Source organism: Acomys minous (assembly GCF_964271855.1).
Source record: "Acomys minous genome assembly, chromosome: 4".
Lineage (NCBI taxonomy): Eukaryota > Metazoa > Chordata > Mammalia > Rodentia > Muridae > Acomys > Acomys minous.
The window spans coordinates 87,181,957-87,197,138 of record NC_140486.1 but is presented as its reverse complement, the minus strand read 5'-3'; the positions used below and the strand labels follow the sequence as shown (position 1 = coordinate 87,197,138).

Sequence of the window (15,182 nt, the reverse complement as noted above, 5' to 3'; positions counted from 1 at the left end):
AAGGCGTGCGCCACCACACCTGGCTCTTACGGTGTGATTCTGAGGCTGGGCTAGCTCAGGGGGCTGTACTCATTCCACAGTACAAGCACCATTAGAGTAAGCATTCCAACAAGTAAAATGTGATTGAATTTCAGACTCTGAAAGGCAAACTCCCCAAATTAAAGAAAAATGTCTCATTTTTTTGTGGCTATGACAAAGAATGCGTCACTAACTCCTTAGGTCATGCATTGGTATCTTGGTGGCGTTCTTTCCCCGGCACTCTGAAGCAGGCTGCCATACAAGACATCCTCACTTAGGTGATTTGGAACTGGCAGGCTGCACGGTGCACAGTGAGTTCTGGGGACAGACACAGCAGACAGACAGACTGACACTTCCCACGTATGATTTGGGTTGCTTACTTAACTCCAACCTAGTCATCCGCACAACAGTTCTTGGGCGATCAGAGTGAAGTAACAGCCTCTGGCACTGGTTTGGAGCTAGTAAACTCTCTGAGCTGCATGCTCTGACTAGATTATACTTGACAAGCTAAAATGAATCTGAGACCATTCATCTCCATGACTGAACTCTCCCTCGTGGCTTTCTTACGAAGATTAAACTTATCTGACAAAAAAAAAAAAAAAAAAAAAAAAAAAAAAAAATCAGCAAAATGCTTACTTAAAGTTCCCTTATCCCACTGAGGAGAAGGCAGTTTCCTAATCGTACAAGTAAAAATGGAGGTTAAAAACGTGACTGCTGGTTCCAGGTCCATGACCACTGAGCACTAGTGGAGGAGCTTACCACGCAAACTGTCTCTCTCCAGGCCACCTGAACCCTCAGGCAGGCTGAGACAAACTAGTTTTGAATCATCACAGCATTCATGACAAATCTTTCGTGGGTGTAGTGGCACATACTTGGGATCATGAGTTTGAGGTCAGCCTGACCTGCACAGTCAGTCTGAGGCTAGCTTGGGCAACTTAGTAAGGTGTGTCTTAAACTGAAGTGGGGTGTGTGTGCAAGATCCAGGGTTCAATTTGCAACAACATACACACACACGCACAGACACAGAGTTCTCTATTTACTTATCTTCTTGTTTTGAGACAGGTCTCACTCTGTAGCCCTGGCTGTCCAGGAACTCTATCTGTTGACCAGGCTGGCCTTCAACTCAAAGACCCACCTGCCTCTGCCTCCTGAGTGCTGGGATTTAAAGGTGTGTGTTAGCACTTTTGGCAGAAAGGAACATTTAGTAAGCGGTCAATAACAGGTTTATGAAGCTTTAGTGTGACTGGGAGCAAACCATGTGGGGCTGGGAACGGAACTCAGTGCTTCTAACACTTATTTATCTTTTCAAATACTCTCACAACACAGCCCAGGCTGGCCATGAATTTGTAATCCTCCTGTATCAGTCTTCCAAGTGCCAGGATTGTGGTGCGTGCCACCATGCCCGTATCAGAAATATAAGCTTTAAGGCTGACCTGGCCGGCTCTATTCCACACAGACTCAACATCCTGAGACCACACAATCTTGCAACAGTCACCTCCATGTTCCACAGAGCACTCACTTCTCCAGCTACATAATCTACAAAAGCAGACTGCATTAGTGGACTGCTTCCGAGTGAAGCCTGCCAGTGTGCTCTTTCTGTCCACGAGTCCACCACAAGGACTGGCTACATCCAGTTCTAGGGCAGTCAGGGGCAGCAGAGAACAGCCTTGTGTGAGCGTATCTATCGACCAACTTGTGGGGAAGAAATACTATTCATATGCTACATCAGGCTGGAAATGCCCAAAAATAAATCAAAGTTCAATTTGCAGTAATATTCATAAAAATACACAGGAAAAAACTCAAGAACAACAGACTTTATTTGAGCATAGGAAGTCCTACTCCCTGTGACACAGCAGGAAGTGCTCAGGTGCAGGGACACAGTCCACAACAATACTGACCATCGCTGGAAATGCTGTCTTGGGGGGAGAATTTTGTTATAACTTTAAAAAATTGCATTAAAAAAGATTTACATCAACAGAGACAAAGATGCAGAGTTTAAAAAACATAAATTATATATCTCCAACAGGACTGTATAAACAAAATACTGTCCAGAGCCACTCAGCAGGTCGCTGATGAGGGCACAGTATCCAGGAGCCTTAAAGTGCAGAGTTAAGTATCTTGGCTTTATTTTGCAAGTCAGCACTTCCATTGGTCCAGTTTTGACACACCCCAAACCCAATGCTAAGGAATGAATCTCAACTTTACAAATTTAGTAGTGACACACTTTACTTTCCTTGAAAGAAAACCATAGCATCTCGGTTTGAATCCCAGACACAGAGAAAGCTATACATTCTGCCATTTTTAAAAAAGACCTTCTAGGAAAAGCCAACTGTTTCTTTAATCAAAACACAAAAAAGAAAAATAAAAAGGAGCCTTTCCCTGCTGCCCGGTACACCCAGTCAGCAACAGTATATTCTGAGAGGCAGACCTGGTTATGGTCCTACGTCTAGGAAACACTGTAAACAAAACAAAGACTCTGGTATACAAAGAATTTTGACATCCACGCTGTATTTAACCAAAGCAAAACTACTTTTTTTTTTTAAACACAACTGTCCATAAAGCAGTGATAAGCAGCAGAAGCAATAAGCCTGCAGTTTATCATCGCAGGGAAGACACTGCTTAAGGGGAAAGAATAACTAAGACAAACAAGTAACTAGCAGAACAGCTCCTTTGGCCAAAAATACACCCCACCCACTTTTACTACAATGAAGAAAATTCTTTTAATTAAAAATTTAAATTAGGGACTGGGGAAAAGAAGCCAGTGACAGAGCACTTGCACAGAGGCCCTGGGTTTGACCCCCAGCACTGGGAGAAAAAAACAACAAAACACAAAAAACAAACAACAATAACAACAAAAAAACCCAACCTGTATTTCTATTGAAGCTACTCTACGCTGTACACTTTCTACAGAGTAACCATAATTATGGAGTATGGTTTGTCAACGCAATCATACCTACCCTACTGAGAACAGACCATTTTTAAAACCAACCACCTGGGAATTAAAGAGTTAAATAAAAACAGCTAGGTGGACCTATGGTTAATATATTTTAAGACTGCAATAAAGCTCATATACTTAAAAAATTAGCCCTTTGGCCCTGGCAGTTGAGAGTTCAGGCTCTATTTCTCCAAAACTCAAAAGTGTTTGGTCACCATACAATTCATTTATTTGCAAATTCACATCTTCCAGTCAAACCTCAGACTAAAGTTCTATTTCTAGGAGCAGATGCTGACCTGAAATTTGTCCCTATCTCTGCGTTACTTCAAGGATGCCAAACAAGAGTCACAGGACAGGGAAGATCTGTGACAGAGTGACTCTACTTGTAAAGCCAGAGGGAGGTGGTGTACGACAAAGGGAAAACAACATAAATAGAACAGAATTCAAGTTGGGAGTGGAAACCCGCAGGATTAAAAAGAAGACAACAAGTAAGTCGTGGTGGCGCACACCTTAAATCCCAGCGCTTGGGAAACAGAGGCAGGTGGATCTCTTGAGTTCCAGGCCAGCCTGGTCTACATCACAAGTTCCAGGCCAGCCAGGGCTACACAAGAGCCTTCTCACAAACCAACCAACCAACCAACCAACCAACCAACCAACCAAGAACCCTTGCTTTTAGATGCCTCCTTCTCCCTTCCGAGCAACTCAATGGACTGCCATTGCCTTTCTTCATACTTCTGAAACTGGTAAAATAGCAAAGTCAAAAGGTATCAACATAAAACAAAACAAAACAAAAAACAAACAAACAAAAACAAAAACAAAACCCAAACTGAGAAACAAAACCCAATCACCAACCAAAAAGTCTACACTAACTTAGAAGCTACGATTTACCAGTTCCCAAGAAGTAAGCTTTGGGTTGCAAACATACTAAAATTTATCAGTCTTCCCAACCAAAAACTGATAGATTCTCTTAGATGTTCAAATTTATCCAATTAGCCTAAATTACCCTCATTTAAAATTAAGTAGGGACTACTTTAACTTGCTAGGCAGTCTAGGTAACAAACAGCATGCAGGAGACGTACCCTTGATGGACCGACTGGACTGACCGGTGGATGGAATTAGCCTTCAAAATGGTGGCCCTCTTAAAAAGGGTTTAAACTGTCTGCCTGCTGTATGTACCGGTGTTAAGTTAGCATGTATTAAAACAATGCTTTACCAACACTGATGGAGTTTATTTCTAAAGAGTGGCTCCTTAATTTTCTTATAGCCCACCTAGAAATTAAATACTGTAATGTGACAGTGGCAATGGTTACCAGACGAGCCCAAATCCAAAACTGTATAGTTATTTCCAAAGGTACCTGTTGTTTAAGTTCCAAACCTCTTACCGTTTCCCCCAGTGTGTGGAATGTTGGAGAAGAAACTAGCAAAATCTATATGCAGCAAATCTCAGCGCCAACCGATAAAGAAAGTCAGTCCTCAAGATTCTGCAGCTCCCAATTGCTACTCAATGGATTCACACTCCCGGCAAACTACGAACCCTGACCAAGTCCACAAGACAACACCACCACAAAAGCAGAAGAGGAAATCCATGCACAGCCACGTCAGGGTCTCTGGGGGCTATGATACAGTGATGATAAAAGGTAGGAATGACACCCGGCGAGGGAGAGTAACCACGGGACACACAGTTCACAGAAAACCAGAGAGCGCCACACTCCTAGCTAACAATCCACACCTCAGAGTTTCTTTTGGCTCACTGACTGTTAAACCAAGTTCTCGTGTTAAAGCAACCTGTCTTCAGACTGTAACTGAGCACACGGTGAAATGTGAACAGGAGTAGTTCAGAAAACAGCAGTTTTACAAATACTTCACCCAAATCACAAACTTTTGACATCAAGAAACATAAATCACATAATGTACGAATATTGCTTTTTACCTTTTATCTATACTTGGTTCAATGCATTTACCTATCAATTCTTACTTGGGAGAAGAACACAGTCATGAGATTGACATTGCTGGGGAAATGTCAACAATCCCTTTGGTCCCAAAGCTGAAAACAGCCGAGAAAAGCAATATCTAGAAAAGGGAAACAGGAAGCAGAGGCCACCAAAGGATCGTTTGAACATCCTGCTTGCTACTTTCAGAAAATGTAACATTGGTATTATAAAATAGTCATTTTCATATAAAAGATGGTTTTCTTGCAGCATCAATCACATCTCCCTTCAGAATCATGTTTGCAGGGATCAGGTTTTGTGTGTGTGTGTTTTTTAAACAAGTCTAATTTGAAAACAAATGAAAATGTAATTTTGTTCCTCCAAAAGCAAAGAAGAGACTTTTCATGTTGCAGCCAGTGCTTCAAGGCCGAGTGGGTGAAGCACTGTCGTGGCCTTCATGCGCAGGGCAGAGCACTCGCAGGGGACGCGTTCTTCCAGCAGCCTCACGTCATACATCAGCCAAAGCACTTCGCGGCCGACCAGGAGGACACCATACCACCACAGTCACGTGATCTGCAGGGTTCTCAGCTCCAGGACCTGCAGCACATGACCTGGGCCCTATCCTTCAGCTTCCTCAATGGGTTCTGGCGGTGCATGGAGGGAGGTGGACGGCAGGACTGTGCTGGTTCCTCGAGACACACGCTCTTGCTCTGTGTTTGTAGACAGGGAGGCCATGGAGATGGGCTGGAGCAAGGTGGTGGCCATGCCAGTGCTGACGGTCAGGCTGTGAGCAGAGCCCTTGAGGGTTAGCTCTGGCGTGGGGAGAAGTGGCTTGAGGATACTCACGAGGCAGAAAGCAGAGCCACTTTTAGGAATGAAATTCACCTTATTTTTGTCGGGACAGTAAAAGGCTGGAATCTCATGAAGTTGTTTTGGCCTGGATACAAAACAGACAACACAGTACTGTAAGTCACTTAATACTGGATATAAACCTATCATTTAAAAAAAAGGTAAGGACTGGGCATGGTGGCACATGCCTTTAATACCAGCACTCAGGAGGCAGAGGCAAGCGGATCGCTGTGAGTTCAAGGCCAGCCTGGTCTACAAAGTGAATCTAGGACAGCCAGGGCTACACAGAGAAACCCTGTCTCAAAAATAAATAAATAAATAAATAAACAGTACATGAGAGATACTATAAAAGGACTACAACTGAAGCTATGTCACCAAAATGCTATCAGACATCTGATTCAGTGTTGCCAAGTACTCCCTTCAAGAGCCCTGTGACCAAGCCTAGGTTCAGGCTGACACAGCCACAGCTGTTTTGTTGTTGTTGTTGTTGTTTTGTTTTGATTTGATTTTTTTGGAGACAGGGTTTCTCTGTGTAGCCTTGGCTGTCCTTGACCTCACAGAGATCCTCTTACCTCTACCTCCCAAGTGCTTGGATTAAAGGCGTGTGCCACCACGCCCAGCTACATGGCTGCATTTTAACAGGATCTACAAGATAGCCAACAGGAATATGGATTTCCTAAAGCAAAGGAAAACCCACATGCATGGAGGCAAATGCTTTCCAAGATGAGTTTTTCAAGATTATAAGGCAGAAGATTAAGAAATCAACTATATAAAGCATCTGGTTTTGTTTTTGCTAAACTCCACCCCTACAGGACTATGCCTTGATAAGCAATGGTTTTCTTTCTTTCTTTTTGATTTATTTATTATGTATACAGTGTTCTGCATGCATGTACACCTGCACACCAGAAGAGGGCACCAGATCTCATTATAGATGGTTGTGAGCCACCATGTGTTTGTTGGGAATTGAACTCAGAACCTTTGGAAGAACAGACAGTGCTCTTAACCGCTGAGCCACCTCTCCAGCCCAATGGCTTTCAGGTATTCTTTTTTGCTTGTTTGATTTTGGGGTCTTTTTGTTATGTTTTCTTTGAGAAAGGATCTTACCATGTAGCCCTGGTTGTTCTGGAACTTGCTATGTATACCACACTGACCTTGAACTCACAGAGACTTACCTGCCTCCGCCTCTACAGTGCTGGGCTTAAAGCATCCACTTCCACACCCGGTTTTTTCAAATACAATTAAAAATTTCTTAGGTATCCTTCTAAGCCACTTATACAGATTTTCAGAAAAACAAAAGTTAAATGTGAAATCCAAACAAATAATTGAGAGCTTGTGGGGTTGCTTCAAGTTTTTGATGTTGGGAATGGAACCTGAAAGGACTCTTGTGATAAGCACAGCTCTGGCAGGCCTCGCTCTTCTCCCCACTCCCTCTGCCTTCCTAGAAACTATTAAGCCTGGCTGGGCATAGTGGCACATGCCTGTAATCCCAGCACTCAGGGAGGCAGAGGCTGGTAGATCTCTGAGCTCGAGGACAGCCTGGTGTTGCACACAGAAACTTTGTCTCGAAAAACCAAATCGAAAGCAAACAAACAAACAAACAAACAAACAAACAAACACCTATTAGACTGCATTCCTAAAGCTAGCCACCACCAAGATCTTTTCCCTTATTTGGCCACTTCCTCATCCCGAAGCTGACCACCAAAGTCCAGCTATCAAAGCATTGAAGTCCAGCAATCAAAAGTCCCTGTGGCTCATTTAATTAATATGGCCAATTAATTAAAATTAAACACCCCAGGGACTGGAGAGATAGCTCAGAAGTTAAGAATACCAACTGCTCTTCCAGAGGTACTGAGTTCAATTCCTAGCAACCACACGGTGGTTCACAATCATCTATAATGAGATACAGTGCCCTCTTCTGGCCTCAGGTGTCCATGCAGGCAGCACTGTATACACAATAAGCAAACATACAAATAAATAAATCTTAAAAAAAAAAATTAAACACGTCATCCTAAAATGGGGTTTCTTTATAAACTGTCACTGGCCTATGTGCCACATCTGTCTCTCTATCCAGAGGCAATCCTTTGTCCCCACTCCAGCACAAATGCCCCTCTCCCCTCCCTTGTTCCTTTCCTCTTCTCCCTCATCCTCTATCTCCTATCTTTGTCTTGTATTCTGTGTATTCCCTGCTCTCTGTCCCTCTGGGGCAAATAACTCTTCTTTGTGCTGAGAACTTGGTCTTGGGGTATCCTGAGCTGACATTCTTCCTTTTTGAAAACACCCAGGGACCTTAACCAACGAGTTATATCTCAGTCCTCAAAGTTGACTCCACTGACTGACACTGAACATCCTCCAAAGACACTGGGCAGTACAGCCAAGGAACAGAGAGAAGCACAGTATTTAACCAATGGAAATAACAGGTCAAGAACTAGCAGTGTTACAAATGCACCTGGGTATTTTATGAATAGAACCACAGTTAATTTCCCTCCCGAGACAGGGTTTCTGTGTGTAGCCCTGGCTGTCCTGGACATGCTTTGTAGACCAGGTTGGCCTTGAACTCACAGAGATCCACCTGCCTCTGCTTCCCCAAGTGCTGGGATCATAGGTATGGGTATTGTGCGGGTCTTACAGAGTGCTAAGACTTAACCAGAGCTTCATTCACATTGGTAAGCATTCTAGAAACTGAGCCATATCCCTAGCAGAAAGGGCTGGGCCTGTCATTAATTTACTTGCCTCATGTTACCTTATTTAAAGCTATTTAAGACAGGGCTAGGGATGTTTGTGCTATCTCTAGTTTAAAATAAATAAATGGCTTAAGTAAGATATGTGCTTCCTGAAGCTGAAACTTTTATTTAAAAAAAAAAGTTCTAAAAAAAGGAGAAGGGGCAGTGCTAGGGTGCCAGAGGTGGGGTGGACATGATCAACACACACTGCTCACAGTATCAAGTTGTCAAAGAATATTCTTAAAACAAAACATAACAACAACAAAATTCCCACCCTTCTGTAAAGTTCTAATTCTAGAAAATATATTTTAAAAATGACAGAAATTTAAAAGCCATCATGGAAATGACAATCAAAACTACATTGAGATTCTATTTCACTCTATTCAGAACATTTATTCCCAAGAAAACAAGGAATGCTGAGCAAGAGGACGGGCCCTGCATGATTTTAACCTAGGACTGGTGGGGAGGTAAACAAATGTAGCCATAAAAAAATGTGTGGAGGTTCCTCAAAGAACTCAAACATTATTCACAGAACCACATGCTCTAGCCCTACTGCCTGTGGATATATATATTACTATATAAGCACAAGCTGAACAAAGATGGCACTAACAGGCATGCCAAAGTGCACAGGAGAAAGACCGTAAGGTCCAACCCCACACAAAGAATTCCAGGACACAAAGGAAAGCTGAGTGCAGGGAATGCATCCTCCTCAAGAAAAAGCTCACCAGTTGGCTACACAACCTCAGCTGGTCAGCCCTGCAAACCCAGACAGACAGGGGACATACACTCCAGAACTGGCTACCCAACCTCAGCCGGTCAGCCCTGCAGACACAGACAGGGGACATACTCTGTGAGCAGCTTATATGTAAGAATCTATACACATACATAATGAGCAACAGTTAACGAAAGGAGGAGCTATGACTTTGAAGGAGAGATGTAGAAAAGGGTTTAAAGGGAGGAAAGGGAAGGGGGAAATAATATATTATCTCAAATATAAAATATAAAACAAATTGTAAAAGAATAAGAAAATGCAGACGCTAAAGACCCTAAAGTACCCTTGAGAATCCCAGTCATCATTCTGAGTCATCAGAGACCCTGAGTAACTGCTGCTCCTTTCAGAATAAAAATGACCAAACAAAACCATGGGATCAGTGGAATTGACCTTTTTTTTTTTTAAACCATATACTAGCCACCTCACCCCACGGGAACAGTGTGATAGACGTAACCGAAGCAGTGAGTCCTGAGCGATCTCTCCAACTAACAACACACGAAAGACACGAACCCATGCATCAAATTTTTATTTTTTGGTTTTTCAAGACAGGGTTTCTCTGTTACACGGAGTCCTGGCTGTCCTGGACTGTCCTTGTAGACTAAGCTGGACTCAAATTCACAGAGATCTGCTACCTCTGACTCCTGAGTGCTAGGATTACTTTTGTGAGCCACCACAACCATCTCCATGTATGAAATATTACAAAATCCTTTCTAAAGGAAAATACAACCATCTCTATGCACTTAAACAATTTTTGTTGTTGTTGTTTGGTTTGTTTTTTCGAGACAGGGTTTCTCTGTGTAATAGCCCTGGCTGTCCTGGACTCGCTTTTGTAGACCAGGCTGGGCTTGAACTCACAGAGATCCGCCAGCCTCTGTTGGAATTAAAGGCATGAGCCACCATGCCCGACACACTTTAAGCTCACAACCATCTATAATGTGATCTGACGCCCTCTACTGGCATGTAGGTGTACATGCAGATAAAGTGCTGTATACATAAAAATAAATAAATATTTAAAAAAAAAAAAAAGAATGGTTCTCATTGACTCGTATGTTTAAACACTTAGTCACCAGGGAGTGGAACTCTTTGCTATGATTAAAAGGATTAGGAGGTGTGACTTTGTTGGAAAAAGTCACTGGGGGCGAAGGCTTTGACATTTCAGAAGCCCACACCCAGCTCTGTGTCAGCCTGTCTCAGTCTGTGTCTGATGTAGCTCTAAGACCACACATGGCCCCATGCTCTCCACGTGATGATAAGGGACTGCACCTCTGAAACTGTAAGCCAGATCCCTATTAGATGCTTTTGGTCCTGCTGTCTCTTCACAGGAACCAGCATTTGTCAAATTGAGCACTAATTAAGGAACTTAGTGAAGAGTCCGAACTCATCCTATCTCCACACACTGATTGATTAGACCCAGAGAAGATAGAAGCTGCAGTTTTGGTGTCTCCCTGGGTGATTGTGATTCAGAGGCCAAGAACAGATCTGCAGAAGCTCTGGCCCTCAGCAGCCATCGCTTAATCTCATAGCTGACAAGGTTAAAAACCCTGCAACAAGCAGTTGCTAAAACAACAGTTTTCAATTCCTGCATAGAAGCAGGCAGCAACAACAGATGGTGCTCTCTAGTGCAGAACAAGCCCACTTAGAGACTATGCTCTTTTAACAGCAGAGCTATTCAGAATTTAAAGCATCAATGGGAAGGAGCATAGCAGAAACCAAAGGAAGCGTGTTCCAGCTCACTCCAAGACGTTCATGAGAAGGCAAGGCAATCTGAGTGAAACAGGAAGGGCTATCTCCATAGGGTATTTCAGGCTTCACTAAAAGAAAACAGAAGATGCTCTGGGTGTGGTGGCACACACCTTTAGCACCAATGCTTGGAAGAAGCACAGGCAGGTCTGCCTCTGTGATTCAAGGCCACCAAGTGCTACAAAGTAAGACTATGTCTCAGAAAGAAGGAAGGAAGAAAGGTAGGAAAGAAGGAAGGAAGCAAAGCAAAGCAAAGCAAAGCAAAGCAAAAAGGAGCTAGGGGCACAGCTTAGTGGGAAACTGCTTGCTAGGCATACTCAAGGTCTGGATTTGATCCCCAAGGCAAGAAATACCCCAAGAGTCTAAGGTTGAGGCCTAAATACTATCATCATATTTCCAAGTAATGTTCAACTGCATATATATATAAAACCCTGAAGTCATCACTTACAAAGTAAGGAGACACATAATGAAAACCCTACATTCTAAGCAAAACAGCAGAAATGGGAAACAGAGCCAAATAACTCTACTTCTTGGGTCTGGAAGGATGGCTAAGACATTATGAGAGCACTGGCTGCTGTTACAGAGGACACAAGCTCCATTCCCAGCACCCACATCCTAGCTCACAGCCTTTTATGACTCAAGTTCCATAGGGTCCAAACCTGTTCCTTCTGGCCTCTGTGGGCACCTGGCACCCAAATGGTGCAGACATAACACTCACATATGTAAAAAATTATTAATAAATAAAAATATGCTTCTAGGAACTAGGGGAATAGTCCATCAGCAGACTACTTATGTAGCATGTGTGAAGAAAGCCCTTCGTTTAATTTCCTCAGTACCACACACACAAAAATCTGCCACTGCTTAAATTATCTTCTCACAGTTGTTTGACTGAGCCTAAAGTGTACCGGCAGACAAAAGTATTTTAAGAATGTGAAGCTGCTGGGTGTGGTGGTGCACACCGTTAATCCCAGCACTAAGGAAGCAGAGGCAGGTGGACCTTTGTGAGTTGGAGGCCAGCCTGGTCTACAAACGGAGTCTAGGACAGCCAAGGCTACACAGAGAAGCTCTGTCTTGAAAAACAAAAAATAGAAGCAAATAACCCCTCCCCCCCCAAAAGGGTGAAATTACTGGAGACTAAAAGAGTAGGCAAACCCCAAGGATGACGAGGTCTTTGGGAAAAAGAACCACACTGGGTGAAATCTGTGCTTCACCTTAAGAGGCTACCCCGACCATGTGAACTTGATGACTACAGATGCAGAAACAGAAGATGCTCTAGGGAGGCTGGTGAGATGGCTCAGCCAAGCCTGACAGCCTGAGCCCAACCCGCAGGACCCACATGTAAGAGGGAACCCCAACTCCCAGAGAGTGTCCTTTGTGCATGCCTTTAGCCCCAGCACTCAGGAGGCAGAGGCAGGTGGCACCTCTCTACAAAGACAAAGAGTCCAGGACATCCAGGGATACACACAGAGAAACCCTGTCTCAAAAAACAAAAAAAAACGAAGTGTCCTTTGATCTCCCCAAATGTGGGTGACATGCACAACCCTGTCTTGAAAAACAAACACAATCAAACAAAACCACTGCAAAATAGTTATCAGTTATATAATCTGAGTGGAGATCCCTAAGTAATCACTGCACTGTTGTTTTACAGAAAGAAAATCCCAATCAGGAGCGAAATGCTGGAGTGGAAACCTACTAGTTCAGAGGCAGAGAAAAGCACCTAGCTGGCCTTCCTACTCAGTTCACAACCCAGAAGGAAAAGGCCAAAAGCCCCTTCTCCTCCACAGTTTTAAATACCCTCAACTCAATGTCCCCCCTTTCTTTTTACTCCCTGTCAGCTGGTTTCTTGCTCCACCTCTTGACTTGGGATTAACTTTATTAAATCTTGTGTACAGAAAGCTCTTGGATAAAGGTGTATGCTAGTGCTGAGCCACACCACAACCACCTGTTTACAATAAGCAGAAAGTTCTTGGATTAAAGGGGAGCCACACCAAACAAGGAACAGGATTTTACAGTTCACAATCTCGGGGTTCACAGGGGATCAGATATCCTGCATTGCTGCATTATTCTTTCAACTTACTCTAACTTAAATACTGTGTGTTTAGGAGGGGTACTTACGAGCATTCCTCAAAGACCTTGACCCTTTCACAGCCCTCCGGAGGCTCCCTTTTGAACATGTAACTGTTATTAGGTTTGGGTGAAGTTGCATATTTTGGCAAAGGAGAGTTGTTTCCATTCTCTGTAAGAAACAGCATTGGATTACTAAAAATACTATTATAAAATGCATCAAACCACCATAAATATTCTTGGACTTCTGCACAGAACTACTTGAAGGCAGGGAGAGTGCTTTCTTCATTAACATCACCCTAATAGCTACCACATTCTTAGTTTTAAGAAAAACTAAATGTATAAATAAAATACCTTTGTTTGTTTTCTCCTTAGAATTCGTCTAGCTTAGGCCTGTGTCCCGTACTGCTCAGACTGAGCACATACTACCTTATTTATATGCTCAGTACTCGGCAAATACCCTCAGACAACATCTGTTTTCCTCAACACATGTATCTAAAATGCTCTTCAGTGGCTGGTTGCTATTAACTTTTGGCCTGCCCTGCAAAGTCCCCAATCTCTTCTTGCTGTTCCTCTGTTGGATCTCTACTTTAGGTCAAAGCTGCTATACACACCAAACACTCCCTTCTGCCCACAAGCTTCCATAACCTACAAGAACTAAGTTCTACTCATTTTACAAAACGTTCTCCAAGCTTACTTCAAAGCTTCTGAAATCTTTCCCAACTCACCCCACTGGTGGGGACATCTCACTACTCTTAACGTCTGTTCAGTGCTGCCGTCCTCAGTTCATACTACAGTAATTTAAATTTCTTGGTATGTTATCTAACTGTACTAAAATTTTCAATCTGTCACTAAACTATAAATTCCTTACTGAAAGTAGTGTTGTGACCCTGTTTCTTAATGAAAAAGGTTGACAGACACCATCAGTCATTCCTTTCTAAAAATCAAAAGCATCAAAAAAACAAAATTATAGACTTCATACAGCCAGGGAAAACTGAAGGGATAAGATATCAACAGGCAGATTTTAGCAGCTATTTTCTTTTCCAAGACAGAGTTTCTCTATGTAACGGTCCTGGCTGTTCTGGACTCACTTTGTAGACCAGGCTGGCTTTGAACACATAGAGATCTGCTGCCTCTGCCTCCCGAGTGCTGCTGGATGAAAAGTGCGCACCAGCACAACTGGCTCCATCACTGCTTTTAAGTACACACAAGAACTAGGATTAGTGCCATGAGTATGGGCGGGAAGGGGTGCAGATGCCTGAAATCTCAGCACTCTGGGAGGCAGAAGCAGACAGAGTTGTGAGTTCAAGGTCAGCCTGGTCTATTAAGTGAGTCCAGGATAGCCAGGGATACACAGAGAAACCCTGTCTTCAAAACAAAACAAAAAATTATTGTTTTTCTTTTAAAAGGCTAAGACTTTGTATTTAATATTCATACTGTTTCCGACTTTAGGCTGATTTTTACTCTGTTAGTACCTCCAACCTTTAAAAAACCTTAATTTTTTTTTCACAAGGATGTGTCTGCCCACTTGTTTCTATGTGCACCTGCATGCATGCAATACCTGCAGAAAACCCAAGTGTCTCCTGCAACTAGAGTTACAGAAGGATAAGAACCAGCTGATGGGCGGCGGGTGCTGGGAACTGAACCGTGGTCTGCTGCAAGAGCAACAAGCGCTCTTACCCACTAGCCATCCTTCCAGCCTCAGTGCCCTCCAACCGTTGACTGAAGGCTTGCCTCTTAACACTCATTTTTCAGAGATAAGTGGTAAGCTTTGTTTTAGAAGTATCCTAAACAGCACTAAATTGAAGGCTTCACATTTAACTGAAAATATTAAAGTAATAAAATCCCAACTAGTCAGGCTGGAGAGATGGCTCAGAGGTTAAGAACACTGTCTGCTCTTCCAGAGGTCCGGAGTTCAATTCCCAGCAACCACATGGTGGCTCACAACCATCTATAATGTGATCTGATGCCCTCTTCTGGCCTGCAGGTGTACATGCAGGCAGAGCACTGTATACATAGTAAGTAAGTAAATAAGTAAATAAATAAACAAGTATTTAAAATAAAATAAAATTCCAACTAGCCAAATGAACTAAAACAAAGTGCTTTTTAGAAAAAATAATCAGTCTAGTGGTTCTCACTTGTGGATCGCAACCCCT

The 15,182-nt window shown here is 43.0% G+C and overlaps 1 protein-coding gene across 2 annotated transcripts in view; it reads right to left on the bottom strand.

Annotated features, from left to right (window-relative positions):
- Positions 1-1,817: 1,817 nt before the first annotated feature.
- FAM117B (family with sequence similarity 117 member B) overlaps positions 1,818-15,182 on the bottom strand; it is a 74,925-nt gene continuing 61,560 nt past the window's right edge. For both annotated transcript variants that reach the window (XM_084778680.1, XM_084778681.1), the window contains exons 7-8: positions 13,078-13,198; positions 1,818-5,818 (exon numbers count right to left, since the gene is read on the bottom strand). In XM_084778680.1, the coding sequence (XP_084634806.1) occupies positions 5,500-5,818; positions 13,078-13,198 (440 nt within the window). In that variant the 3' untranslated portion in view covers positions 1,818-5,499. The remainder of the gene's footprint in view (positions 5,819-13,077; positions 13,199-15,182) is intronic.